General features: G+C 46.1%; 1 protein-coding gene across 4 annotated transcripts in view; it reads right to left on the reverse strand.

Moving 5' to 3' along the window:
- Positions 1–868: 868 nt before the first annotated feature.
- slc12a7b (solute carrier family 12 member 7b) overlaps positions 869–27,146 on the reverse strand; it is a 56,866-nt gene continuing 30,588 nt past the window's right edge. Inside the window, exons 3-26 of one of the 4 annotated variants that reach the window (XM_080020261.1) lie at positions 25,815–25,946; positions 23,946–24,092; positions 20,504–20,558; positions 19,686–19,816; positions 19,229–19,470; positions 18,399–18,610; positions 16,867–17,034; positions 16,400–16,498; positions 16,186–16,243; positions 15,787–15,961; positions 15,540–15,658; positions 14,875–14,973; positions 13,636–13,755; positions 13,346–13,450; positions 12,163–12,331; positions 11,258–11,453; positions 10,882–11,051; positions 10,472–10,603; positions 9,946–10,053; positions 9,424–9,531; positions 7,038–7,213; positions 6,306–6,320; positions 4,453–4,586; positions 869–4,276 (exon numbers count right to left, since the gene is read on the reverse strand). In XM_080020261.1, coding sequence (XP_079876387.1) covers positions 4,185–4,276; positions 4,453–4,586; positions 6,306–6,320; positions 7,038–7,213; positions 9,424–9,531; positions 9,946–10,053; positions 10,472–10,603; positions 10,882–11,051; positions 11,258–11,453; positions 12,163–12,331; positions 13,346–13,450; positions 13,636–13,755; positions 14,875–14,973; positions 15,540–15,658; positions 15,787–15,961; positions 16,186–16,243; positions 16,400–16,498; positions 16,867–17,034; positions 18,399–18,610; positions 19,229–19,470; positions 19,686–19,816; positions 20,504–20,558; positions 23,946–24,092; positions 25,815–25,946 — 3,162 coding nt within the window. In that variant the 3' untranslated portion in view covers positions 869–4,184. The remainder of the gene's footprint in view (positions 4,277–4,452; positions 4,587–6,305; positions 6,321–7,037; positions 7,214–9,423; positions 9,532–9,945; positions 10,054–10,471; positions 10,604–10,881; positions 11,052–11,257; positions 11,454–12,162; positions 12,332–13,345; positions 13,451–13,635; positions 13,756–14,874; positions 14,974–15,539; positions 15,659–15,786; positions 15,962–16,185; positions 16,244–16,399; positions 16,499–16,866; positions 17,035–18,398; positions 18,611–19,228; positions 19,471–19,685; positions 19,817–20,503; positions 20,559–23,945; positions 24,093–25,814; positions 25,947–27,146) is intronic. The other 3 variants (XM_080020263.1, XM_080020262.1, XM_080020264.1) reach the window with 3 other exon arrangements.

Consider the following 27,146-nt stretch of genomic DNA (forward strand, 5'->3'; position numbering starts at 1 on the left):
AACGTTTGACGCTAACGAGAGCTAGCGGCCACACCTTGTGACATAGAAATGACAACGGAAGACGGCGGATGTGTCCGATTTTACGTTCCACCGCCTAATATGTTGTGGGCTTTTTTTTTGTCTTTTTCTTTTAATAGTAGGACGCGTTGCTGTGGACTATTTTTTTTCTAAGCGGAGGCTCTTGAACTAGGTCGGGTCCGGCTGTATTTTCTGGCCCGCCCCTTCGCTTGCACTCGACCAATGAGATCGCGTGTATATTATATTATATTATATATTGATATATAAAATATTGTTTTTTTATCCAAACTTTACAACTGACTTGGATTATAAAAAAATAAAAAACTCTGCTCTGCCTTTGTTCATCTCAATGCAGGATGCAAAACAGCTGCACACAACAGACCCTAAACGTACCTTTAGTTGTGGTGGAATGAAATTACTCATTATACATTGTGAGGCGATGCACCACACCCAGTTTGAGTTGAAGTGCTGGAAAACATTAAAAAAAACATATATATATACGTGGACGAAAAAAAAATGTCATTTTTGCCCCCTACGTTAAAGATAGATGACAGCCATTCTGTATGATCCCACAAAGGGACAACCGGCGGATCTTGTGGGGACGTCCTCCGTCTTCGCCGGCGATGCCGAGGCGACGCCGAGGTGACCGCGGGTGTGTCCGCGGGGTCATCGGGCGGGGAGGTCTGCCGGGGTCCGTTCCATCTCATGACCGGCATCCGTTTCTTTTGGAGGTACTTGACATAATGGACAGCATTAAACGCAGCTTGTCGGGCCGTTAAATTTTTTTTAATAATTATTATTATTTCCAGGGATCAGCAGAAATCAGGACAAATCAAAAGGGTTTTGGGGTTATAATTCAGCACTTTAATTAATTACTTAAGAGAGGCACAAATAAAATTCACAGGGCTACCCTCATCTAACACGTGCATCCACAAGTGACATCCCGTGAGGCCTTCCAGCCACACACACACACACACACACACACACACACACACACACACACACACACACACACACACACACCTCAGCTGGCCAACACAGAGCGCAGGCTTTCCTTATTTCGACATGTAAAACATTAGTTCATAGGGTACAGTGAATTCATTGTTGTACAATTCTTCCCCCCCCCCCCCTCGTCTTGAACCAAGCCTCAATGACATCTGAGGTAGATATTCTCCCGTCACTTCAAACAGCATTGCCATGAAACGCACACAGTTGACGACAGCTATTTACGTCAGAAACAGTCATCTCTTAAAAGGTAAAGTGTTCCGAGCCCGTGGATTTATGCGACGACTACCCGGTGACAGACTGATTCAAATTTTTATTTATTCGTCTTGTCAATCCTTTTAACAGTTCAAAGCGTCAAATCCGTAAAACTAGATGATTTAAGTGTTTTCTTACAAAGACAACATTTATTTTTTCCTTTTTTTTTTTTTTAATCTTTGATGGCTAAAATGCAAAAGAGGAAGAAAATAATGAAAATGGACAGCCATGGTTTAAATGATCTTGCTAAACCAATTCGTCTGTGCCCCGGTGTGCTCGGCCAGAGTGGTTCACCCGTGGAGCTGCTGGTGTACAGGGGGGCTTTCAGTCCTGGGTTGAGTCAATGATCGGGTGGAAACAAAACCAACAAAAAAATTACAAAAAAAAAAAAAAAAAAAAAGCATAGATCACACTGACAACAACAAAAATAAACAGCCACCCCCCAACCCGAAAACAACAACAAAATCAGCCCTACTTCATAAAAACCATAAAACTTCCCATCTTGAAAGGACAACACTAAAAGTAACGACAATCGGTCAAACACGACGACTACGCGGCGGCGACGGCAAAATACGGACAAAAAATAAGTCATCACGTCAGCTGGATTGTCTGACGGAGAGAGAGAGAGAGAGAGATCCTCCCCACAAAAGCAGATTGCGGAAGACTAGGCCCTGCATTTTGTAAAATACTGCACAGCTAGCGAGAGAAACTGAGGAGATTTGCGTGATTAAATAATAATAATAATAATAATATCTTTAACTCCCATCCAAATTTTTTCATAGCAGAATGGAATAAGTAAAATGCCTGTTACATTAAATGATTTTTTTTTGTTCTTTGTTGGGGTTTTTTTTTTTTTTTTGTTTTGTTTTTGTTTTTTTAACCGGAATTGTGAACGTACACGACAGGAGAAAAAAAAAAAAAAGAAAAAAGAACAACTTTAAGTGCTTGGGGCATTTCCATTGTTAACTTACGTCTTTACGAGTTGATTTCCCTTTTTCCGCCCTCCGTGCCATGCAGAGCGAACACATTAAATATACTTCCACAGTTTCCTCCAAAAAAGTCTTTTATTTTGGCACATTTTGTCCTACGCGTTTCCACACCGTTTACCTATCGCTGTGTGTTTTTGAGAACAGAATAATAATAATAAAAAATACTAATAATAATACAATCTAAAAAAGGTGAATATTGTCTACACTCGCTCGTCGGAGACACACGGCCCGCTCACGCGTTACGGCGCCGACCTGCTCATCCGCTGGTGCGACGGCAAAGCAACAGACACTGCGTGCGTCTCCTTGGTGGAGCACGCCAAAGGTTCAGTGAGTTGAAAGCCTGCGTAAAAAGGTGACCAGCGTACTGGGCTGGCAGTACTCTAGCTGTAACAAGGGCGAGGAAGAAGCCGCCATTAAGGGAAATCCTAATGCCTAATTGCGCCGATGGCAGAAATACGTTTATTTACAGTCCCTCCCGACTCACACTTTCTCCAAAGATGACCCGTCGCGGAAGGAAAATTACAACTACGGGTTTGAAGAGCGTCAAAGTTCACCATGTAAAAAAGACACACCTGCACTCGCTCCCGGACAGGTTTCCATCATCGCCACTTCATAAACCATTAAGGTGTCAAAGCCTTTCCTTTTTTTGTAAGATACTGCACAGTCCACTGGAGGCCAAATCCTAGATTCCTACCCCCTCCCACCATGTAACAACTCTCCTCGAGGGGTTGATCACACTGACCAGTGATTGGGTGTCGCTATCGATCAGAAGTTGCCTAAAAAAGAAAAAAGTCCTCGCCAAGGCGAGACGACGAGATCCACCCACTCACGGGGGCTGATATGATCCATCAGGGAACGCGCAGCAGAGAGCAAATTGACTATTGCACTTTCAATTTCGACCTATCCCTCGCCAGTGCTGCCCACAGCCGGCCCACCTGTGCAAATATTCCTCTCCGATGGACAGTAACGCGTGCGTGCAAGCGCACAGACGGGTGCAACAATTTCTTCGCGGGAGGGGGCGACAAAGAAACAACATCTAAAAGCGCCAACGGTATGACGCCCTACTTGAGTCGTTAAAACAGCAAACTTCACAAAGAACGTGAACGCACCTCTTCGGGGTGCAGTCGGGCCTCGAGCTTTCTTTTGAACCGGTGTTCAAACGGCTCCCGAAACGGGCCGCTCCGAGAACAAGCGGCGCCTACAAAGGTGGACATGCAGCAGCTCTGGAAACAAACTAAACAGTAGTCGTTGGACTCCCGGGATATAACACGCCGGGGCCAGTTTTCCCATTTCCGGTCTCGGTTTCAAACCCGTCGTGAAGACGGTGGACGGGTGAATTTTTGCAACTGTAGGGCATTTTCATCTCCGAGGTCGAATCGAAAGCTTTAAGGGTCGGACCAAACGACGTGGCGCGTCTGTGCAAATGCTTGATCAGGTCCAAGTACTTCACACCACCGGCAAAGACCAACAGACACCATGAGGGACGACCACGCTTGTACGGCACACATTCACTTTGTTTCTTAGCGTTGCACGATCGGCGTCAATACATTTGACAACACAAACACGGAGAAAGTGGAGGAGGGCGGGGTATGAAAATATAGCCTATAATAACAATGTTTCATGAAATTAAACGACAAGTAAAAATCTTTCAGTCGCGGGAGCGCGAGGGCCGCGGGGGCCCGGGGTGGGGACGCCGACGCCGACCAGTTCCTCCTCCATTCTGAGGTCGGGAAGACCCTCTGCCCGATCGGGAGCGGCCCGACGGTCCAACAACCAACCCCCTCCCTCCCCCTTAAAAACCCAATTAGGCTTCTTCCACAAAAAAACAAAAATCCAAAACAAAAAAAAATGCCCGTGATCCACGGCGATGGCCAGTGTGTGCAGGGTGGGGGCATCGGTGTGTTGATCACATTTTCCTTAAGAGTAGATGGTTATGACCTCACGGCCGCCGCCACGGACCAGGAGGACCCGGTTGAGACCCTCCAGGAGGACCTCCAGGAACTCCATGTCTGATGGGACGCCGGAGTCAAGGCCACAGCGGTTACGGGGCACGCGGCGGCGACGCAAGACAGGGTGGCAGAGATGGATACCAACGGTAGGAAAGACCACCGGTATCCATCTTTACCGCCGTCGGGCCCTTCCGGCGGTTTCCCAGCTCGGTGATGTTTTAGCGGGTAAAGGATACAGTTTTCGTCCCCTCCTCTGTTCCTGGGCGGTCCGGGCATGTTGAGCAGCACCAGGTGGGCCCCCTGCGACTTGTTCACCACCACCTCGTTCAGCTTGACCGCCGTGTGCATCCGGCGGACATTGGACTGGTTCCTGACGTGACACAGGGCTCATGGTGAGAGGGGGGGGCAACCTTTTCAAGTTATAACGACGACGTCTTCACCGAGTAGGAAGCTGGAACGAATGAGGCCTGGGCGATCACTCGGTTTTACTATATACGGTGTCGTGGAATAATTAAGTTATGAAACCGAGACATGGTCATGTGGTGTACCCATCATTTTGGCTCACGATAACGTGGTAAACATTAAAAATTCCTATAATATCGCGCTTAAATTATAAACATACTGTAGTTCAGTCTGATGACCTTCCGGGCTCTCACATCAGATTTTGAATATACTGTATAATCATATATTAGGATATACATTAATATCTTAATATCATATACCGTATATGATAGCATAATCGCCCAGCCCTAATTGAATTTGCTTTAATGCACTTAATTTTGCGACTATTTTTGAGGATTATCCAAAACGCCACTTCATTTTGAACCTCTTACCTGAACCATTTATCTATTAAAACATAACAATTGCTGGTTGTGCTAACTTTCAAGTGAAAACAACATTCAGAGGTTGAAATATCCCATCTCACTCTCCGACTGAATTGGAGTCATTCTCCTTCATAAATGAATCGGCGTTCCAAATTAAAAACAAAAACAAAAGACACCAATCAGCCGCGGGAAATGAAGCATGGCAGATGTTACGGAGCGGAAGCGTTCTGCGTTTCCAATCTGCCAATCCACGAGGCCACGACATGCGGGCGACATTTTTGAGACGTGGAAGTAATTTGTTTTGGAATTCATTCGGCAAATCGAGTCAATTGATCAATGTTTTGGAAATACTTAAAAATCACATCCATCTCCGGTCTCTTAAAACGTCATCTCTGCCGTCCCCGGGAGGTTGGAGCGCATGGCAACAGTGAAGCAAACACAGTACATGACAACAAGACGGGAGCCAAATAAATAAATAAATAAATAAGGTACAAAACTTCTGCTTTCCATCCAACAAAATAAAGGAAGATTTTCTTTTATCATTTGACTGAATATGTGTGACTTCTCCAGGGCAGGTTTGGGACGGATGTGTGAAAGCGACACCATATAAGTCTGATTAATAAGACCCACTTCCTGGTGGCTGAACACCACGTTTCCACCACTTTCTCTCTTTTTTATTTTTTTTTATTTTTTTTATTTTTTTTAATATCTTTATATAGCCCAAGGGACCAGAGATCAAACCCGTCTAAAGATCCAAAGTCCATAAAAAAAAAAAAATTCCATAAATCTCACTCTGGTTGTCTTTTAATCACAATTACATGTGTATATCTTCCGGTGTGCTTCTAGTATTTTTGTTTTCTGTACATGCAGTTTATTTTACTACACGGACGCAAGTTGCAAATCGTAAAACCTGTCGTCCTCTACAAAAGTTCCTCGGTGGCTTTCAAATGGGGCATTAGCACCCGGTGATGTCACGGTGCGTTGTCCCTTCGACAGGCTCCGGGCAACCATAAGAAACATGAAAACACCACTAGGTTAATGGAAAGCACAAATCTGGTCATAACCGCTAAATGATATGACATGATTTCATGCAAACGGGGCGACAGGAAGCACATGCGAATAAGTAGGGGGCGCACAAGACGGAGGACCCGTGGTAGCCATCTAAAGTCATCCTCACATCCATCGACGGACAGACAGACACGGAGTACATATACATACGCACACACACACACATACAACCTAGGGCAAAGAGAAATGTCACTTACAGACTCTCCCACTCTCTAGAAGGAGGGAGAAAAACAGGACAGAACAATAGAGAGAGGAACTTAGATGCTTCCAGAACCCATCTCCAGAGCGCCCTGCCACACCATGTCCAAAACAATGCTTTTTGAAAGTAACTGTCCTGCGCGCGCACACGCACACACACACACACACACACACACACACACGCAAAACAAACACACACACACACCTGAAATGTACACACCATGCAGACGATGATCTCAGCTCTGCTTGCCAGGCTGTGGGTGGGTGTGCACGGTAACTATCACTACTACAAACACTGCTGCTTCAGCACACATGCTGTCCTCCTGCGGAGAGGCACCTGCACCATTGGGGAATACCGGCGGAGGCTCCTTGTACGGACTTCCGGGATTCTACTGAGATAAAGCCATTGCTATTGTAATAAGGTACAATGGCGGTTGAGCTGAGGCCCGCCGACTCTGCTTCCCATCATAAGTTTCCCAATGACTCATTCACAATGGTGCAAGCGTCTCAACAATGCACATGCATGTCACATCATTACAATCCTGACTGTTATTTTATTTTCATTGATCAGTTTGGAACTGCATGACTCTTTCATTGCCGGCCTTTGCCGTTTGACTTGTATAAAATGAACACCATCATGACTGTTGTGCCTTTCCCGAAAAAGACACCGACGTCATGCAGAGGTTTAACGCCGCGGGGCGGGGTGGGGTGGGTTCCTGCAGTGGCCTTACGGTTTCATGTTGAAGAGGTCGCGCACGGCCACGTTGGCGTTGGCCTCGCGGTTCCGGTTGCGTTCGCTGAAAAGCTTCTCCTTGGTCCAGGTCATGTGGACCCGATCCGGCCCGGTGTCGGCCTTGTCGTTGAGGGCGGCGTGAGACGCCGTGTTCCTGTCGTGGATCAGCTGGGCCTTGGCGGGGGAGAGAGAGAGGGAGCGATAAGCGCGTACGGAAAGGCAAAGCAAAACGAGGGACGGATCCACGGAGAGAACGGGAAGGGACGGACGGGTCAGGGGGGAGGAGAGTTTGGGAAGGACTGAACGTCGACCGGGTGAAGAGGTCGGCGAGGAACGGTGGGATCGGCAAACACAGAGGAGGAGTTGGCGAGTGTGAGAAACACGTGCTGAAATAGTCGAAAACAAATGGGTCGTTGGCAAAAAAAAGGGGGTTAGGGCACGAAGGGAGAACAAAAATGCTTTGTGGTGACACGGGTGAAAATGCAGTTGCAGGACAAAAACAAACACGAGACCGAGCCACTTCGACGACCAGCTGGTGCATGACGCCACAACACGTCACCACATGGCGACCGGGGAGGCGCGAGGTGGAGACGTGGGTGGGGCGGGGCGGAGAAGTGTTTACTGATTACAAAAAAAACCAAATCAAATACGAATGGAAGTTGCATTAGCGGGAGTTAAAAGAGGTTCTACTTCAGATGGAGATGGAAATAAACACACAGTGGGTGACGATGGATGCGGACACATTGCTCACTGGGGGCGTACCCAACACACGATGTAAAATAAAATAACCGGAGTGACAGACCGTTCTTTTAAAATATGGATAGAATGGCGAGAAAGGGGATGTGTTGTACTTTCCATTTCTCTCTCCCACTTTCTTTCCCAGCCTCTCTTTCTTCCTATAAAGTAGCTTGCACATTTGTAGTAATGAGCATACATAGGCGACGGCCCCAGCCATCTAGTCCATGTGGAGTTGAATGAGTGAATATGTGGCTGTTTCGGTAAACAAAAGCAAATTTTATAAAGAGGGAGACATTTATAATATCTCAAGCCATTGTGGTTTTAGTGCATTTTGAAATGAATGCTTCACACTCCGAGCCAAAACGGGTCCCTAAAAAGACAGACCACCATCAGTGCTGGTTTCGTCACTGGTTTCGTGCTGCCGTGCATGTTGACTCCGACCAGTGTACAGTCACGTCGTTAGGTGGAGGAAATGAAGGTGGGAGGTGGGGGTGATAAGTACGCTGGAATGAAGGGTTTTCGGTTAGGGAGGGTGGACAGAATTGTCCGATCATGGCTTGGGGCATACTGCACGAGACCTGGGTCAAATAACGGCTCGAAACAAAGACAACTGTAGCCAATAGCCTCAGTGCTGACGGCGTCTAAAAATCCCCATAAATCCCCATTGCGTTATAAATTAATCACGTTTCCCCAGTGCAAAATTATTTGACCCAAATCGGCAATACACACACCATCGGATGGTGTGCACCTTTTCCACTCTTCCCTCTTGGCGGCTGGCTGGGGTGGATAATGGCGGGGTATATGCGGGGGAAGGGCGGGGCATGGCGGGGCTAGCATTCACAAAGCAGATCTCAGCGACCCTCCAGTGAGAAGTGCTTCTGTCGGACCAGCTCGGAGAGTCAGATCTTACCAGTGATCCCCAAACATTCGTCGGCTTTTTACAGACCAACTACAGTTTAACACTGGCGGCTTCTGACGTGGAATAGCTCTGATTTTACCCCGGCAGCAAGCCAGTCAACTTAATCCAGTTCAGTGTTTGAACAGATTGGAACTGAGGCTTTATGAGGTCCTCCTCTAATAGATTTGCTTGGGCGCGCGACCGAAGCACGAGGAGCTTGACGGCTCTTCTGACAACAAATCTCGATCTCCCCCCGCGATTAACGTTCTAATGTACTAGGCTGGGGAGATCAAACAGTAAGTATTTAGTGAAGACCTGCTGTAAGACACGCCAGGGAGCCGCAGCCTTTCCAGAACGGTGCTCATTCATTCGTTAGCATTTCAAGTCCTAATAGGTTTTTAAATGGCGGGCTTACTTCGTCTCCATTTTCTATTATTATTATTATGTCCATTATTATTATTAGTATTATTATTATTATACTGTATGTCCTTTGGGGCTGTGGGGATCACAATAAGACCATGACCAGTTCCACATCTGGCAATGAGCCTCTGATTGAACGTCAGGTGGAATTTTGATTTTTCTTTTTTGGAATGGACACAGTCACCACACACGTCACATGGCATGGATTGGACGGACGGACACGTGTCAGGTGAAAAGCGTTGAGTGCGAGCGCAGCCATAGATACCACTTTGTGAAGGCATGCCCGCGTTTCTAACAGCAAGAGACTGTTGCTCGACAACTCCGCTACCTCGTCTTCCTCCGTCTGCGAGGGCTGTCGGCTGGGGCTCGAGCCCTGCGCGCCGCCCTGGTTCTTCCTCCGGATCGAGCTACGCGACTCGTCAGTGATACTCTGAATCTGAGGAGGACGGAGGGGTTGGGAGGCGGGGGTCAGGACCCAGAGAGGTGTTGGCGAGGGGTGGCACAGGGGTGGCACAGGGGTGGCACAGGGGTGGCACAGGGGTGGCGGTTTTGCCCCCCCCCCAGGGAAACCACCCCCGCACGACGTGCTGCAGCGGCCGCATCCGGAGCACATTCTACCTGCTCTGTCCACGGAGCGTCTCGGAGGTTCGCGGTCGAAGCTGCAAAATGTCCGCCCTTAAGCTCCAACATCATCATTCAACACGACAGCTTAAACGGTACTTATCTGGTCTCCTCCCGCCGAGATCTTCTGAGACTCCTGGCGTTTGTGTTCCTGCTCAAACTGGAAATATTAACCATTCCAGGTAAAGAGTGCGGTGGTGGGGGTGTTGGTAGGGCGCGTGTGCGTTACCTCTCTCTCCCTCTCGGTCCGAGACAACTGCATCTGCTTCAGCAACTGGGACCTCTGCTCCATCACCAGCGTCTTCTCGTAGGTGAAGGCCGAGATGTCGCTGTCATGCTGTGGGAAACGGGTGGTTAGCGATGTTTAGGTTATAGGGCGTTTTTTTACACCAGTTTACTAACTGGGATAGACCACACTTTGGATAAACAGAATTTTTATTTTATTTATCTATTTATCCCCCCCCACCCCCCCTTTTTTTTTTATAAACACAAATTTATATTTATATATATATATATATATATATATATATATATATATATATATATATATATATATATATATATATTTTTTTTTTTTTAAACAGTCCCAGACTCAGTTCTGAACCAAGTAAAATGTTTTTGATTTTTCCCTCCCCTCGCGGAGATGTTTTGTGTGGCTGTATTCTGGAGTTCCAGCTCTCAAAAGACGGTCGTTCGGGGGCCGAACGACGGTTTTGAGGCAACGTAACGCGGCGGCCGGGATTTCGCCGCCTCACCATCTCCACCACTTCCACCTCCGCGTTCAGCCGCAGGTGGTAGAGGAACATCTGCAGGTCCTTCTTCATCTGGATGGAGTTGTCGTCCATCTGAGCCACGGTGAAAATGCGCATCTTGCACTTCCTCCACACCTGGAGCCGAGAGAGAGCGAGAGAGAGAGCGAGAGAGCGGTAAAGTGGTGTTCGTTAGTTGGGAAAAAAAAGCATAAGGGTTGAAAGATCATGATCAAGGTCTACTTTCGGAGGACAGATGGAAAACAAATGACAAAAAAAGAAAACAGCTTTAAGGAGCGGCATACCGAGTAAAAGCGAGACGAGACTTTTTTGCTTTTTTACGATATCTTTGAATGTTTCTCATTTTGGCATTCGCTCTCTCCTCTTCTATTGGCGGCGGAGGCCTCCCTCCTCACCTTGTGCTGCCGCAGCAGGAAGGGCAGCAGCATCAGCAGGCCTCCGTCGTGCACCACCCACCACACGTCGATGGTGCCCTCCCCGAGGCGGTCCTGGTTGGTGGGGAAGCTGTCGATGTTCTTGGCCACCAGCAGGGCCTGGTGGGCCGCGGTGGTCTCCCGCACGGTCTCTGGAGGGAGGTCAAGAGAGAGCGAGAGAGCGAGAGAGAGAGAGAGAGAGAGGAGACAAAACAAATGCTGACGATGAGGTCACTTTTATTTTTTACAAATGGAGAAACCGACTAAAACAATTAGGAATGACAAATAGACTGGTTCTCCAGTAGCGTGGCAAGCTGCAATTGTTCGGTCAATTGATCGAATTTCACGTGGCACACACCTATGAAGTTCTTCCAGGACTGGGGGTCGTTGGACTGCTTCCAGGTACCGGGCCAGGCCATCAGGACCGAGTTGTGCTTCATGCCACCCAGCCCGGCGGACTGGATGAGGTGGGAGAAGCCGTCCCTCAGGTTGGACGACACCACCACGTGGCAGAAGCCCTTGGTGCGCTCCGCCGACATGGACGCCTTAATGTTCTGGAGGGAGTGATGGGTTTATGTCACACCGGACCCCAGTAAGACTGGTTGGATTAATGGCTGTTGGCTTAAATGAGTGCTGGAGTTGTGAAGTATAAAATAACTGGATGTACGTACCGAATCAAAGTTTTTCACAAGCAGTGTCAAAATTGAATTCAATTCTGAATAAGGAGAATTTTTGAGTTTTTGCCTTTTTTTTAATGGTTACTCAGAAACAAAAAAAAAAATCAATCCATTGCATGTCCAAGTCACCATCTGGAAGGCATGGTCACGTTGTCCATTCGGTGAGCTGCTGATCAGCGCCACTAGATGGCAGCACTGGTTTGAATGTCAAGTGGATGAGGCACGTTGACAGCTTCTAAATTATTTTAAATCTTTCTTTTTTTAGTTGTCTTTCCTTCTTTTTAAAGTCTGCCCACTGCTCAATTCGATTTTTTGATATTTTTTTGTATTGCAAAGCTCCTAAATAAACATCTACATCGTAAAGGTTTACATTTATGTTTGTGGGATAAACCCTATACATTGTATTTAAGATTATTTGGCTGCACTGCTGCTTCTCACATTCTATCAAGAAAATAAATATCAAGAATATCCCATTCTTAAAACGGCAACAAAAACTGCTGTTAGAAATAAGTTTAGATCTCAGTGTTCTGTACCCTCTTGTAACACGTGTGTGAGCCCCACCGCTGTGCGTCCGTTCCTGCTGTACCTGCTCGGCCTTCTTGGCCTCCGCCTCCTTGGTGAGGTAGGTTCCCTCCAGGACGTTGCCCACTATGGTGAGGCCTTTCCCAGCCTTCAGCTGAGTGGTCAAGGACAGGAGGCGAGCGTGTTTTATTCCCAAGTCCGAGTCCAGGTTGAGGAGCACCAGCAACTGTGGCCTGCATACCAGTGGAAAGAGAGAGGGCTGTCAGAGGAGCGGCGCTTATTGTTGGCTATCGTCTTTCAGTGGAATGCCAATGCCATGAAATGAACATACTCTCATATTGTCTCATGAGTCTAAATTAGGGAAGCATCAACACCATTTTTTTTTTTGTTGAGTACGAGTACTCAGTTTGAGCAGGACCATCTACAGGTAAAGTGACCACTCACTGTGAATATCCCATGTATCCCATTTATTATGTTCGACAATTAATTCATTCACCGCCTTGTTTGAAAAAAACCCACAATACAACATGATACCACGGCATGTCAAATCGGTAACGGTTTCAGGCTTACATTCCTCACAATACAAAGTCTGAGATATTTGAAGTTCTATTTGAAAAGGTAAAGTTCAAAGCGCTATTCCTACACATGGAGGGAGGAGAGGGGGGAGGGTGGTCTGGGTGAGCAGGGGGCGCGTGCCAGCCCGGACGTCTACTGGCACCCCACCCAGACGACGAGGGCGGGGGCACGAGGTGCCAATGCGGGTCGTCGGTGTGGATTACGGAACAGCATTGGCGGTTGGCCCTGGCGGGGGTCACGCCAAGGTTATAGGAGACCCCCGTCACGTTTAATGAGAGGGCTCCCTTTCATCCGCGAAACAGAACAGCTTCACCTTCTCGCCTTGGATTTGTCGTGGACAAGGAAACGCATTCTTCCCTCAGTGGGAAAGCATGAGGAAACGAGTGGCTGCTCAACATGGTGAGCACGCCGTGCAGAGGGCTGTGTTTTAGAAAGACAGGATGCTGCAGTGGACCTGCAGACCCCATTAGACACATTAGAGAGATGAATCATAATTTCTCTCTCCCTCCCTCCCTCCCTCCCTCCCTCTTTGCCCCTCTCTCTCTCTCTTTCATTTGTATTTACATCCATATCAGTAATTAAATCTCCAAAGTGAGGCTAAAGCGCCGCCTGATTTCTCTGATGCTTTGAGTGCCCGACGGGCATTAACCGCACACGGGACGGACACGCACCTCCAGTTCTTGGTGTGCGGCGGCGCCTCCTCCAGGCGGATGAGGGCGTAGCGGGCGGCGTTGAGAGACAGGCCGCGGATCCCATCGCCCCACTCCTTCTCTGCCCTGATGAGAGAACGCACAGTCAGTACCGAAAATCCCGAATCTCACAATCCTACAAATTTAATTTTCCAAATTCAACACTTTGTTTCCTTTCGATTCAGCTTCTTCTTCCGTTCACTGACAATTTTACGTCTGTCGTTTTAGCTTTTTGTTAAAAAAAAAAAAAAAACCCTCTGTGGCCAGCTCACCCTCTATACTCAATGTATTTGTAGATGCAGCCAGCGATGACCATGGCCACGATGGCGTAGTACCAGGAGGAGATGAACATGAGCGAGAGACACAAGCTCATCCCCAGAAATGACAGTGACCTGCAGGAGGCGACAACATAGTTATTGTCCATGTTAATGAGAAAGTCCCGTGGAACTAAACTTGACAAATGTTATTATCCCATCGCTACGAAGGAGTGCCCATGTGTCAATGTGGGGGCGGTAGCTCAGGCGGTAGAGCTGGTGGTCTAGTAATCTAAAGGTTGCTGGTTCGATCCCAGGCTCCTCCTGCTAGCATGCTGTAGTGTCCTTGAGCAAGACACTTAACCCCTCATTGCTCCTGATGGCTGCGTCCGTCGGTGTTTGAATAATTGTAAGTCGCTTTGGATAAAAGCGTCTGCTAAATGACTAAATGTAATGTAAATGTAATGTAATGTATATGCGGCATTTAGTGTTTTTCTGTGCATGGTCTCACGCATACAGACACACACACACACACACACACACACTCTTTATGACCTCACGAAGGGGGATGTTGAGAAGCGAAAAAGAGAGGATTAAATCAATTCTGAAGGAACCAGGTTTTCTCATTGTTTCAGTTTTTGAACAGAAAATAAATCAACAAATGTAAAGCAGGAATAGGATGTTTACCTTAGGTTCAGGGTTAGGCAAGGGTAAAACATCTGAACATGTGTCTGAGATATGGTGGTTTTTATAATAGCCCCGTTTGTTGTACAAACGGTATAAGACCACACACACACACACACACACACACACACACACACACACACACACACACACACACTTAATACTGTTAGTGCAGACAAAGCACTGACTCCCGTTGCAAGGCTGTCTTAGTGGAAGCAGGGGCGGTTACATAACAGCAGATAAATCGTTAGCGACGCTGATATCAACAGCCTACGTAGACGGGAAGCGACGACTGAAGTGGTGTAGCTTCAGGATGCCATATATTACCAACGTATTTTGTAGTAAGCGCATTTTGATGTCAGAGGAATTTGACTTGGTGTGGGCTGGTGCATTGTTGTATGTAGTCAAGACAGGCAAGTAACAGAGGATATAAAAAAAATCAAAAAACAAACAACAAAAACAAAACATACAGCATACAAAATGTCTACAATTTATTCCATGTAAAAAAAAAAGATACATGTTTTTTTGCCTATTTGTTGTTGTGTGTTTCCCTCCGTCTCTTGGTCAACCCACCAGTGGTAGTATTTGAAGCGAGGCCTCCAGTTGGGCGTCCGCAGCAGGGTTTGAACGGCGCAGGCCAGGTTGACAAACAGGTAGCACATCAGAAAGAACCTGGTCGGGGGAGACAAGAGAGCAGAGAAGCTTTGAAGGTTTAAAAGTTTTAATAAAGCTCACAATTACCGTGTGCATCCATTTGAACAGAGCTGCGAGACTTAAATAGTTGAGTATTGTTAATTATCATGAATTTCCCCCCGGGGATTAATACAGTCTTATCTTCTAATGTGAGTTATTTGAATTTAACGCAGTGGTGTATATGCTTACTCTTCAATTTTGAGGTTTATCGTCATTCTGCTTAGCGTTTAATTTTAGGTTTATTTATACAAAAACTACCAAAATGAGGCACACAACACATTTCTTCGTCATTCATTGTTATTTCAATACCCCATATTTTATCTCAAGCTCTCCAACAGAGGTGAACTCTTATGTTTTGGTAGTTGTTCCCTAAAAACGGACTAGGCCGTTCTGGGATGTGACTTGTACGCAGCTTATTCAACTTCTGCCGAGGCAAAAGCCTGTCGTCACACTACAGAATCTAAATCAAATAGATTCGGTGACGGGCGACAGGCTTTTCTGCGTGAGGCGCCCGGCCAGGCCACTGCTCGGCGAGAGCTACTGACATGGAGAGGATGGGGGCCACGGCGTCCAGGGAGGCGATGAGGATGCCGATCTCACAGATCCCGCCCGTCAGCAGCAGGGCCCAGGTGGGCTCCCCGTTAGCTTTGCCATGGCCAAACACCTGGCGCACACACGCACACGCACACGCACACACACACACACACACACACACACACACACACACACCATTTTTAATATCACTCGTGTGCATATGTATTTGTCAAATTAATTATTGTGTGTGTCTCTAACCTGCAGGAAAGGTACGATGCCATCCCGGGCGATGGCCTGCAGCAGCCGCGGGGCCCCGGTCAAGCTCTGCAGCCCCGCCCCACAGCAGGAGAAGAAGGAGCCAATCACGATCACCCAGGGAGACGGCCAGGACAAGGTGCCAATCACGAGGTTCCCTTTCACCGAGTCCCCGAACCTGGAACGCAGCGGCAAACACACACGTGTTCATTTCGTAGAAGACGGAGCGAGAGGACAGAAGAAGACGGAAGCGGTCATGAAGATTTCCCCCATCAGCGCCTCGGACTAGATTGCTCATAATGAACAAACAAAATGGAGACAGAAAAAAATATTCTGGTTGTCCGCTTATTCGTGAAGATACTGCATATAATATAATGTTCCCCGCATTCATAGGATTCTTACTTGTCTCGAAGCACCACGCCCTCGATGCAGGCCCCGAACAGCACAACGCAGGTCACGTCTACGCAACGCCGTTTAAGGAATCAACCCTCGGGACGACGGCACATTCAGAGCACACAATGCCTGTCAGTGTTCAGCTGTGGTCGAAAGCGTTTGCCATTTAAAAACCCAATAATACCAAATTATTATTATTATTGTTATAAATATATTAGGATACAAATGAATGAGGTAGTGGCAATGGCCAGGATGGTTCCGATGGGGATGGACCTCTGGGCGTCCCGCAGGTCGCCCGAGCGGTTGGAGCCGGCCATGATACCTGGAGAGGGGTTGGCGAACGGAAGGCACTGTGTCGGTCAATAGAACTTGCAGTCTAGACTTTTGGCCGTATGGCAAATTTGTCGTTTCGACATTGAGGGGAGAGTCAGCGGCTCTAATACACAATTTATTTTTCTTACTCCCGTCATTGAAAGAAAACGGCATCATTGTTCACATCAAAAAGGTGCAATCCCGGGGGCGATTGGCTTATCAAAATGTTTAGAACAAACAAATCAAAAGTAAAAAAATAAAAATAAAAAAAAATAAAAAAGAAATTGCTGACACACCAAATTCCCGCAGTTTATCAACAGGTCAGGTCCACTTCAATCGAGCCGATGCAACTTCCACGGCGGAGTTAAAGAGTCTCACCCGTGACGGAGGGGAAGTAGATGCCCACCAGCAGGGTGAAGAAGGTGGCGATGTCATTGAACACGTAGGGCATGTAAATGTCCCGGGAGGTGTCCTCGGCCGGAACCGATGGCTGGCGCTTGTTTTCCACCAACATCCCCAGCGGCCCGTAGTCCGACCACATGTTGTCTGTGGAAGGGATTGACGCGTTTTTTTTTTAAGGGAAATTAAGATAAATCGAAATGCCGTCCCTCCCTGGGTAGGTATAACAGAGTTGAAGTTTAACGCATCAAAGATAAAAATAGTCAAGTTGTAGTACTCGTGTTTCAAGCCCCGCACAGTATATGTGGTATAGCATGAAATGAATGAGATAACATAAATAAATAACAATCGAGTTTAGGGGAAAAAAAAAAAAAAACACGACATACATATCATATTAAGAAGGCCGAAAATAAAAATAAACGTGGCATATACAATCCTGGCCAGGTGCTTAAAGGTAAGCAAACGACTTTTTACCTGCCATTTCACAACCTGATCAAATGTCCTGAGGCTGGGTACAGTGAAATCTAGTGCGCCCATGACTCTTCATTCAGGACTTCTTAATGATTATACCGTAGGAGTATCCTTTGAGTTTTGATGGAAAAAAAACAAACAAAAAAAAAAAAACCTTTTTAAAAAATCTGCCAAAACACAATTTTAAACGTGAATTAATGAATCCTTGAGACATTATTCTCCACGCTGGGCAGTAAATACTGCATTGTTTCCATTACAGAAAGATGGCAGATGGGGAGGGGAGTTCATTAGTGCGGTGGCGGGGGCGGAACAACTTAGTCTCAGACAGCTGTTCCACAATCTGACGCGGCGGTAATAGATGCCAGATACTCCTACATCGGCTTTGGGAATTCCTAGTTGCATTAATCCCACGCTCTCCGTTTCTCCATCGCTAATCCCACCGAAGCGTTTTTTTATTTTTAATTTTTTTTCCTCCCCTCTTCGAAGGGGTTTTCCGCCCCTTTCTCAATAACCACCCTGCTCCACTGGTGTTCTACATTTATCCTGACCCGTCTCTCACGCTCACCAAAGTGGTAAATATGTTGTCGCAATATTGGCCCCGAGGGTTAGCCTCGTACACATGCGAGGAGGGTAAAATGATGACTTTATTGCAATTTAAGGTTTATTTATTCACTGTTTTAACAGCTAAAAATGCAGTAATAGAGAATGTTACACAGTGCGAAAGAGGACATATTAACCTACGGAGGCAATGACCTTATTTTCCCATCTTTTCTAACAAAAGCAACAGGACAAGATATGATCCATCGGCTCAGCGTGGCTTCTTGGTGATCACATTTGTTAGGATTCTCTGGCCTAAAGAGCAACAGGGTTTGCAGAAACGACTGCTAGAAACGATTACTAAAAACCGCACCCACGTGTAATTCTCAAATCTCAAATTTTGTGTTCCGCAGACACTGTGAGGGTAACACTTTGCGGGGATCTCTTGTGCGTACATTACACTGAGTTCAACCTAATCGTCGCCGCACACCGCCGCGTCCCACCTGAGATAACCCCGCTGGTCAGTCCGGGGATCCCCTGCACCTCGGTCACGTTGTTGCGGACAAAGTATTCGTTGCAGGAGGCGTTGAGCTCGGGCCCCTTGCAGAACAGCATCCACAGCTTGGTGGTGACCGTCACGTTGTCCACCTCCTCCGTCTTCAGACACTTGTCGAAGTCGTGGTTCTGGAGCGTCCGGTTCCCCAGCAGGCACACGCTGAGCATCAGGGGGAAGAGTTTGTACGGACAGAGGTGACTGCTCTACTCTGCAGGGTTTGGATTTGCTTTTTCGGCTACTGATAGATGAATGGACTGAATAGTCGCATAGTTGCATCCAATTACCAAAATAATGCTCACGGCTGCAATTTTCTATCCTGGGAACCGGCCGAATCTCCGTGCTCGAGTTTCATTTGCTCTGCAGAATACTTATGGCCACCCTCCCATTCAGACAAATTTCCACCCGACCTTGCCAGGGTCGGGTGGAATTTTTTTCCACTACGGAGGAGGTTTGATACCATGACGATGCAAACGAACTGGAACTGGAAAGAAACGCACCTTTGAACTGGAATTAATTTACCAACTCACTCACCCAGCTCTGATTGGTTGTTGGACTATCAAATTGCGTCGTGAGGCATTTTGGCCTGCGCCCGTTGGTAACGTCCCTTTACGAATTAGTCACATACAAATTTTCGACACTTAAAACCAAAAAAACAGCACTCGTTTCTTTTCTCTCAAACTAATTTAACATGTGATGGGAAAATGAATACTGGCATGGCTGGTTTACACAATGAAGTGCGCCAGCGAGAGATGCTTCGCCATCGCAGGCCGGACTCACGGGAAGTCAGGGGGCTCGAAGGCCGTCTTGATGACGCCGGCGTAGATGGCCAGGATGGAGAGGATGACGCAGGCGAGGAAGACCAGCGCCAGCTTGTTGACGTACTTGACCCCGACAAAGACCACCAGGGACATGAGCACCAGGCAGCAGGTGCCGTAGACGCGCATGTTGTTCAGCAGGGCGTCCGCCTCGTCCTCCTTCTCCACCGCCACGAAAATGGCCGCCTTGGGCACAATGTAAGTCTGACGGGGCAGGGGAGACGAGACGAGGAATCGATTTAGCGAGGACTGAATTTGAAACGGTACAGGGGGAGCACACACACACACACACACACACACACACACACACACACACACACACACACACACACACACACACACACACACACACACACACACACACACACACACACACACACACACACACACACACACACACACACACACACTCTACTCACCAATAGGATTTCTATAGTACCCAGTATGTACATTGAGCCGGCGAAAGTTGTGCCCAGGTAAAAACAGAGTCCAACAGCTCCTCCGAACTCGGGACCTAGTGATCTGGAAATCATGTAGTAGGAGCCTCCAGCTAGGGGTTAAAAAGCAGAGGGAAACAGCTCAATCAAAACTCTGCACGGAGAGATTCAAGGCTCAATACAAAAACAAAAAAGTAATCATTTGAAAACACTATTTTAATGTGCTTCCAATTACATTATCAGTCTCAGGGAAAATGTACACTCTGAATTTTCTTTACTTCCATTTTTATTTCATAAATTTGTCCATACATTTCAGAGGAGTGATTTGATCAGAACGACGCATTCCGTGAGGGTGGATACACAGTATAACAGCAATTTACATTTTGGGACATTTTACTTTATGCATCACTCCGCTGTACAGGTACAAGAAGCCAGCTAGCCACTGGTTGAAAAACTATGTTCCCACTTGGCAACCTTTTGTCAGTCTCAAGAATTATTTTGGTGCAAAGATTATTGTGTTGCTTCGAGCCTTGAACCAAATCGTAGTCATGCTGAAATACAATATAACAGCACTCGCCTCTTGCATTATATTGGTAAGTATTTGACTCTGTTGTTAGGGACACTGGAATACGGGGGAAAAAAAATGTAGGGAATAGGATTCTCTTGTGCTGCTGTTTCACTTCATCTTCAATGAATCAATACATTGAAAGAGTGAGTGAGAAATTGGGTTTTTAGTCATTCATTAGGCCGTAGCATCTTGAAAATCACATTTGTTGTACATGAACACAAGACCGTCCTACCTGGCACGACGCCGTTGGTGGCGATTGCACTCATGGAGATGGCCGTCAGCATGGTCTGTAGACGGGGGGAGGGAGAGCAATACCACAGGGAGTGACATTTCCAATAATTCATCGGGCTGTATATTGTTTAGTGTATATCTTATACAAGTCCAGCATCTCGATTTCACAGGTTCATAAATAAGTTCTACATAAAAATATGTTGACAAGTTACGCGCCATTTCTGAGATCGATAATTGCAAACATCTAGAGATTACTTTTTTTCTTTGGTTTTGTGTCAACGTCCGTGCGGGGGAGGTGAAATGAGGCCAGGGGCGTAAATCCCACCTCCTGTCCGTGAAACGACTCCTTAGAGGCTCGCGCTGGAAATCTTTGGGGATTGGTAATGGATAGCGGCTTTTCCGTGAAATCGGCCGTTTCTCAGCCCGAAGATAATTGCACAATCCCGCCCGTTACCGGTGCGTTTAAAGCGCACACAGGAACGACGGCGCCAAACGGGGGTGACGTAGCGGGAAAAAAGAGCATGTGGAGGGGAATGATAACGGGTGAAACATGGATGGACTTTTATGGACTCCGGTTTATGGCCATTTCACCGAGTTAGAATGTAATAGAGTACAAATGATGAGTATCTCCACTACAGTATCTTACTAGAGCAAGTCGAGTAAACAATAATACGTGATGCCTGAAAAGCTGCCAAGGCGCTGTCCGGCGGGGGCTCATGCTCCTCGTGCGTCCACAACCAAAATAAACCTAGTCTTCTTTGCCACATATACATGGGCCAAGGGTCTCAGGACCGAGGATAGACAGACTGGACTAAAGCCAATTAGCTAGTCAATTTTGTTCCTTGCTTCCAGTGAAAGCTTAAGCCCCGGAGGCTTATTCAGCTCGAGGCCAAAGCAAGGGCACCGACTGCAATGGAAAGAACCAGGAAGAAAGGCTTGGCCTGGTGAAATGCATGACGTATGGCTTGAGGTTTGTAAGCCCCGATGTATATTTGTTGGGTCTTCTAAGAAATCCTCACGACGGGCTCGATCAGAGAGGCTTCTGCCAAGGCTTGGTTTCGAATTTTTGGTTTTCGCCCGTACATCGGTGCATCCGTAGACAGTTTGTGATCCTACTTCGGTGACCGAGGCCAAACTGGAGTCCGATCAAGACCGAGGTAATCGATGCTCGCTCCCAAAAATAACCCCACAGCAAACTTGTTTTCTCAAAGAGGATGAATACAATTCCATCCAATGCAGGTTATATTTGTCCGTACAGAATTCAAGTTGGTTTTGCTTGACTGCTGCCGTTTGAAATCGGTGCAGGGTCACCTCACCCAGAGCCCCAAATAATGTTATGACAAAAAAAACAAAAACCTTCATTTAATCAGCCCGCCCTATTGTTTTTGTCAACAATCCCAGTAACACAGTAACCAAAAAAGCCAGGAGCTGCCAAGTGCCACGGTGAGTCAGACATTCCGACAGACAACAACACTCTCCAGTGATAGCAAGAGCCTGGTGGCTAATCAGTGCTGCACGCCATGTACTAGGTTAATGTGGAAGCAAAAGAGAGAGAGGGAGAGAGAGAGAGAGACTGAAAGACGGAGTTTGAGTAGACAGTAATCAGAGCACGGGACCTCGGCTGTCTCATGAGAATCATTTTGCACTCAATGAGCGTCTGTTTGCATCTTAGCAACGGGACTTCCGAAGCCAAGTCCCTTCAGCTGCGCATAACAAGGAGCGTAAACAACACAGAGCAGAAAAGGGCTCGAACAGGCGCGTCTACGGCTATGAAACAGACAGAAACCTGACTTGTGTTCAATATATATCGCATGACATGTCCAAAGCAGTGTGGAGATGTGTGAAACATTTGCCAGGGGTGTTTTAATTGACATGAAAAATGCCATGTTTATCTAGGTATCTAGAACTTCTCTTCCACAAGCACTCATGTAATGGGCAAAAAATACCTGTAAGAATTCTGGTCACAATTAATTAGAATTTTGTTATATCGTTATGTTGCATGTGCTTGCACTGCAAGTTGGTTAACTCCTTGATAACTCTGCATCATCTCGTTTGGCTTTATTAGGCCCTTGCTTGCACGTGAACATTTCTAACAGAACACGGAAACCGGTGACACCAATCTGAATTTCAGGGAAATTAATAACTTCCAACTCATGGCGTCACCCCTGAGAAACATTACCTACAGAGTCTGAGTGGCAAAAACATCCATGTTTTATGTTCTCCTACTCTCCGGTACAAAAAAGGGAAAGATATCCGTGGAAAAAGTAAAAATAAAAATACCGTTTTGATGCTTCAATGTTTACCTCAAAACACCTGAGTGTGAATAACATTTTTAACGCGTGTTTAAATAAGCCAAACGCAAACTCACACAAAGAATGAATAGAAGCAAAAACATCCAAATGAAGCATTTCATTTTGTGGTGGGAGAGTTAAACATAATTGTTGTTGACTAATGGCAGATTATTTAGTACCCTTTAGCAATACGGTCGTACGGTTCGTCAGGAGGAGGGATTTCCTGCATTATCCAGAACAATGAGGCAGAAAGGGTTCAACGGAGACTGCACTCCAAGTCTTTGTTTTTCACTTTCCTTGATTAAGCTCAAGTATGCCATTGTCTGCTTGTCTGCATTGTCTGTTTTTTTTTCCCCCCTGTGTGTGTGTGTGTGTGTGTGTGTGTGTGTGTGTGTTTGTGTGTGTATGCGTGCGTGTGCATGCATGCGTGTGCGTGTGTCCCAAATGCTGTGCGCGGGGAGGGATTAGGCATCAAGATGTCAGGTAGCACTTGGATCGGGGGGCTGCATTAGAAACAGAAAGCCACAGAGGCTAAATATAGCAGGGATGAGCGCCTGACACATCAACCCCCGGCCGGTGGCTTCCACCGCTGCAGACGCTCGGACACCGTCAGACGCGTCGTCTCCCCTCTCGCAGGCCTCCAGTCGGGCCCTACATCGGGGCGTCTTCCCCCGAATCTCGGATGAAACGCGCTTCGGGCGGGATTTCAGACGCAACCTTGACGCGCAGACATTGCAAAACCACGCTCAATTTAATCGTTAAGTTGAATGTCAAAAGCCTTTGTTACACGGTCTCATGGTAATTCAGTCAATGTCAAAATCAATCACAGCGTCTAAGGCAAGGTGGGTCACGCCACAAGGGAGGGGCGGGAGTCATCCATTTAAATATGGTGAAAGCTTTTCAGCTCCGTCATTATTGGCGACGCCTTTAATGTTCGGAGGCACAAAATGGAACGATCATGAAAACACGGCGTTCCCCTCTGTGTTATCTCCCCTGAAGTCACCCTGACAATAATGACACCGTCGAGTTACTGGGTGGAAAGTCCACCTCTGGGCTTTGGATTGAGATTTCCTCTACAGTGCGGCGCCACGGTACACAAAACAAGGCCGCGCCGCACACAGCCCCCCCTGCTCCGGGGAAAGTTTTACTCACACAGGAGCAGCACATGCCGACGATGGCCAGCGACTCCATGATGCCCGCTGTGCCGACGATCCAGGTGAGGCGCAGGAACAGGATGACCCCCAGAATGTTCTGGAGGCAGGGGAGGTAGACGCCCATGAAGGTCCCCATCTGAGGGCTCTGTCAGAGGGAAGGAGAGCGAGGAGAGCGAGATTTTTAACTCCATTTTGTAAAATATACACAAATAGCCGGAAAAAAAGCTGTGCATTGCAGCAATGTGATCCTACGCACAGGATGGGTTATAAATTATGATAAAAAATAATTCCATGTATATACATTTTGATGATGAATAATTCTTAGTATGGTGAAAGAGGACAGAATGATGAGAAAGAAGGCAATGTTGAGAATGCCATTTGCTGAACAAGCAAAAAATACCGATAAAAAAGGTAATTTTTCTGCCAAGGCTGAAAAAAATAAATAAAAATAAATAAATAAACAAACAGATAAATAAACAAATAAACAAACAAACAAACAAACAAACAAACAAACAAATAAATAAAAACTCAACACTTAGAATGCATGAAAATTCAAGATTCAAGAGATATACTGGTCATGTGCATAATTGTACAAGTACAGCAGTGAAATGAAATTGCAACGACTCCGACAGCTGTGCAAATAGCAAATGTGAAGCTATATATGAGCAAATCTATTAAATAAACGACATTTCACTGCATATATGTATGAAAGTATGTATATGTATGTGACGAATAATAAATCTCTTGAATAATAAATGAGAACTGGTAACAAATTCGGAATCGTACCATTATACTCCTTCAATGATGAAGGTTTTTTATTAGTTTGTTTTTCTAACGAGGGGGAACACAGAGTGCTGATCGGCCACATTTTGGGCTCAAAAGTTTCTCGTCTTGAACAACGCCGGCCATTATTGTCGAGTGACGCAGAAGCTTATACTGGCTCCAAAATGAATCAATCTTCTGTAAAATTGTTCAACCAAACTCCTGTTCTCCCTCTCTGATGAGAAAAGCCTCGAATGAATCAAATCCGCCCAAATAATACTTTCATTCAAGGTAAAAATATACTTGAAGGTCATAAGTTTGAAAAGCACAAGCAGTCATTGTCGGCGACAGGCAAAAGGCCCACTGCAAAGTTATCAAAATATATATACATATATATTTTTTTCACACAAAAAACAAATGGCTCTATGAATAAGGTGGAAAAGATATCGACTACTTACAATTCCATCGCTCGGTCTCAATCTTTACTACAAGTCTGCCCAGTCGCAACATTATGGAAAAACCTTTAAATATGTTCCTCGCTACCAACGCCCAAATAATTCCGTTCCTGCGAAAAGTTTCACAAACCCGTTGAGCAATCGGGCCAAAAAGACAATATTCACGACATCTTCAAAATAGTTATTTTGACGAGAAAAACAAACTAAAAAATAAAAAATAAAAATAAAAAAAACATTTGCATCACAACAGAACAGAAGATCCCATTGACTTACACGGCCGCTACATTTCAGGTCATCCTGCAGTGGAAAGAAACCGGACGGGTCCGACGGGTCCAACCCGAGTGTGGGTGACAGGGGTCTAAAAGCTTTACTCCGGGGAGGTTTTTGACCAGGGTGCTTTTGTTGTGAGCCAATGAGGAGGTGCCGTGGCGGACGTACCCATTCAAAGAGCAGGACGGGAAAATTTGCATGGGAGCAGGGCTGTGGTTAGGGAGCCATCTGTGTGCCGCACGGCAGCACCATAAGCACTTTGCATTTTTTTAATGTATTTTTTTTTATTTCAAGTTAAGGGGGGGGGGGGGCTCACGCGTCAACGAAAAACTGAAGTATATACAGAATGGAGACCAGCGGCGGGCGGCGGTTGATCGTACCTTGACCGCTTTCTTTTTGGGACCCTCGTCGTCGTCCGCTTCCTCGTGCTCCTGGGCCCCTTGGGTGAGGTTGGTGTAGTTGGCCAACTTGTTGAGGAGGGAGGACACCATGGGGTTGCTGTCCATCTCCTCCTGCGGGGTGGAAGATGCACTTCTGTTTATAATTACGATAATTTAGCCAATAGTCATTTAGATTTGATTTACTAACGAAATACAATCGGTTGTAAATAATAAAAAGGGGAAACACGAACAACCGTCAGAAGCAGAGTTTCCGTTATCTGGCAATCGCCGGTTTTTGACCGGGATCTGTTGAAGTCAAACATATTTAAATCTCTCCGGTCATAACGTCCGGTTAAAATAATTCCCTCGAAATCACAATTTGTATCCGTGCTGGGCCATAAAAAATTCACGACAATTATCACTATATTTGTTTCCCCCCCTCGATGTCGAAATAAAACAGACTCGATCATTTTCGATATAAATAATTACGCAGCTCTGTTAATTTCCGTGTTCGGAAAGTTGCAACCGGAAGCCAATCCGTTTGGACAATGGAAAACTGACCTTTCACCTCTGACCAATCACATGTCCATATAGAAATAAGCCCCGCCCGCAGGCTGCGCTTGTTAACACAGTTGACGCGGAGCGGAGACGGAGCGCAGCCTCCACAACTCAGAGGAGAAGCAGAAAGATGATGCATCGTTGACAACAGGGACACAAACCTCCATAGTTTGGAGTTTTTTTGGATATTTAATTTCGGACCCAAAGCAGACGGTGACAATCCATTGTGTTGAAAAGAAATGTCGACACCACAAGCTTTAAGATTTATTCAGACCTACTGGCCATTTATTTTGTTATTATGAAAATTGTATTTAAGTGAAATGTTAATTAAAGCTGCTACATATGCTGCTTATTGCTCACAAACAGAAATTATTTGATTTCAAGTAGTAGCATTTATTTATTAATTATATAAATTACTATTATTTTTATCTTTAAAATGGCTTTAACTGACGGGACTTGTTTTATTTTGAATATTTAATAGAAAACTTTATCAATCTAACATATCTTCCTGATTGAATTTTTTATATAGCCTGCCTATCAATTGTATTTAAGCTCAATAAACATAATATTTGACCGGAATCTCTCCCATTTGTCCGGGACACTGAAATGTTCCAGGACACGTGGAGTGGCACCCGTTTTTTTTTCCCTAACGGAAACTCTCATCAGGAGGGGACTCTTCCAATGACAGCTTCATTGATAATTATGACATTTTTTGTTAAAAACTTCCAAATATACACACCTGGTCATATCCAACTTAAATTATAGTCTGGATAT

This window comes from Zeus faber, assembly GCF_960531495.2.
Source record: "Zeus faber genome assembly, chromosome: 19".
Taxonomy (NCBI): Eukaryota; Metazoa; Chordata; class Actinopteri; order Zeiformes; family Zeidae; genus Zeus; species Zeus faber.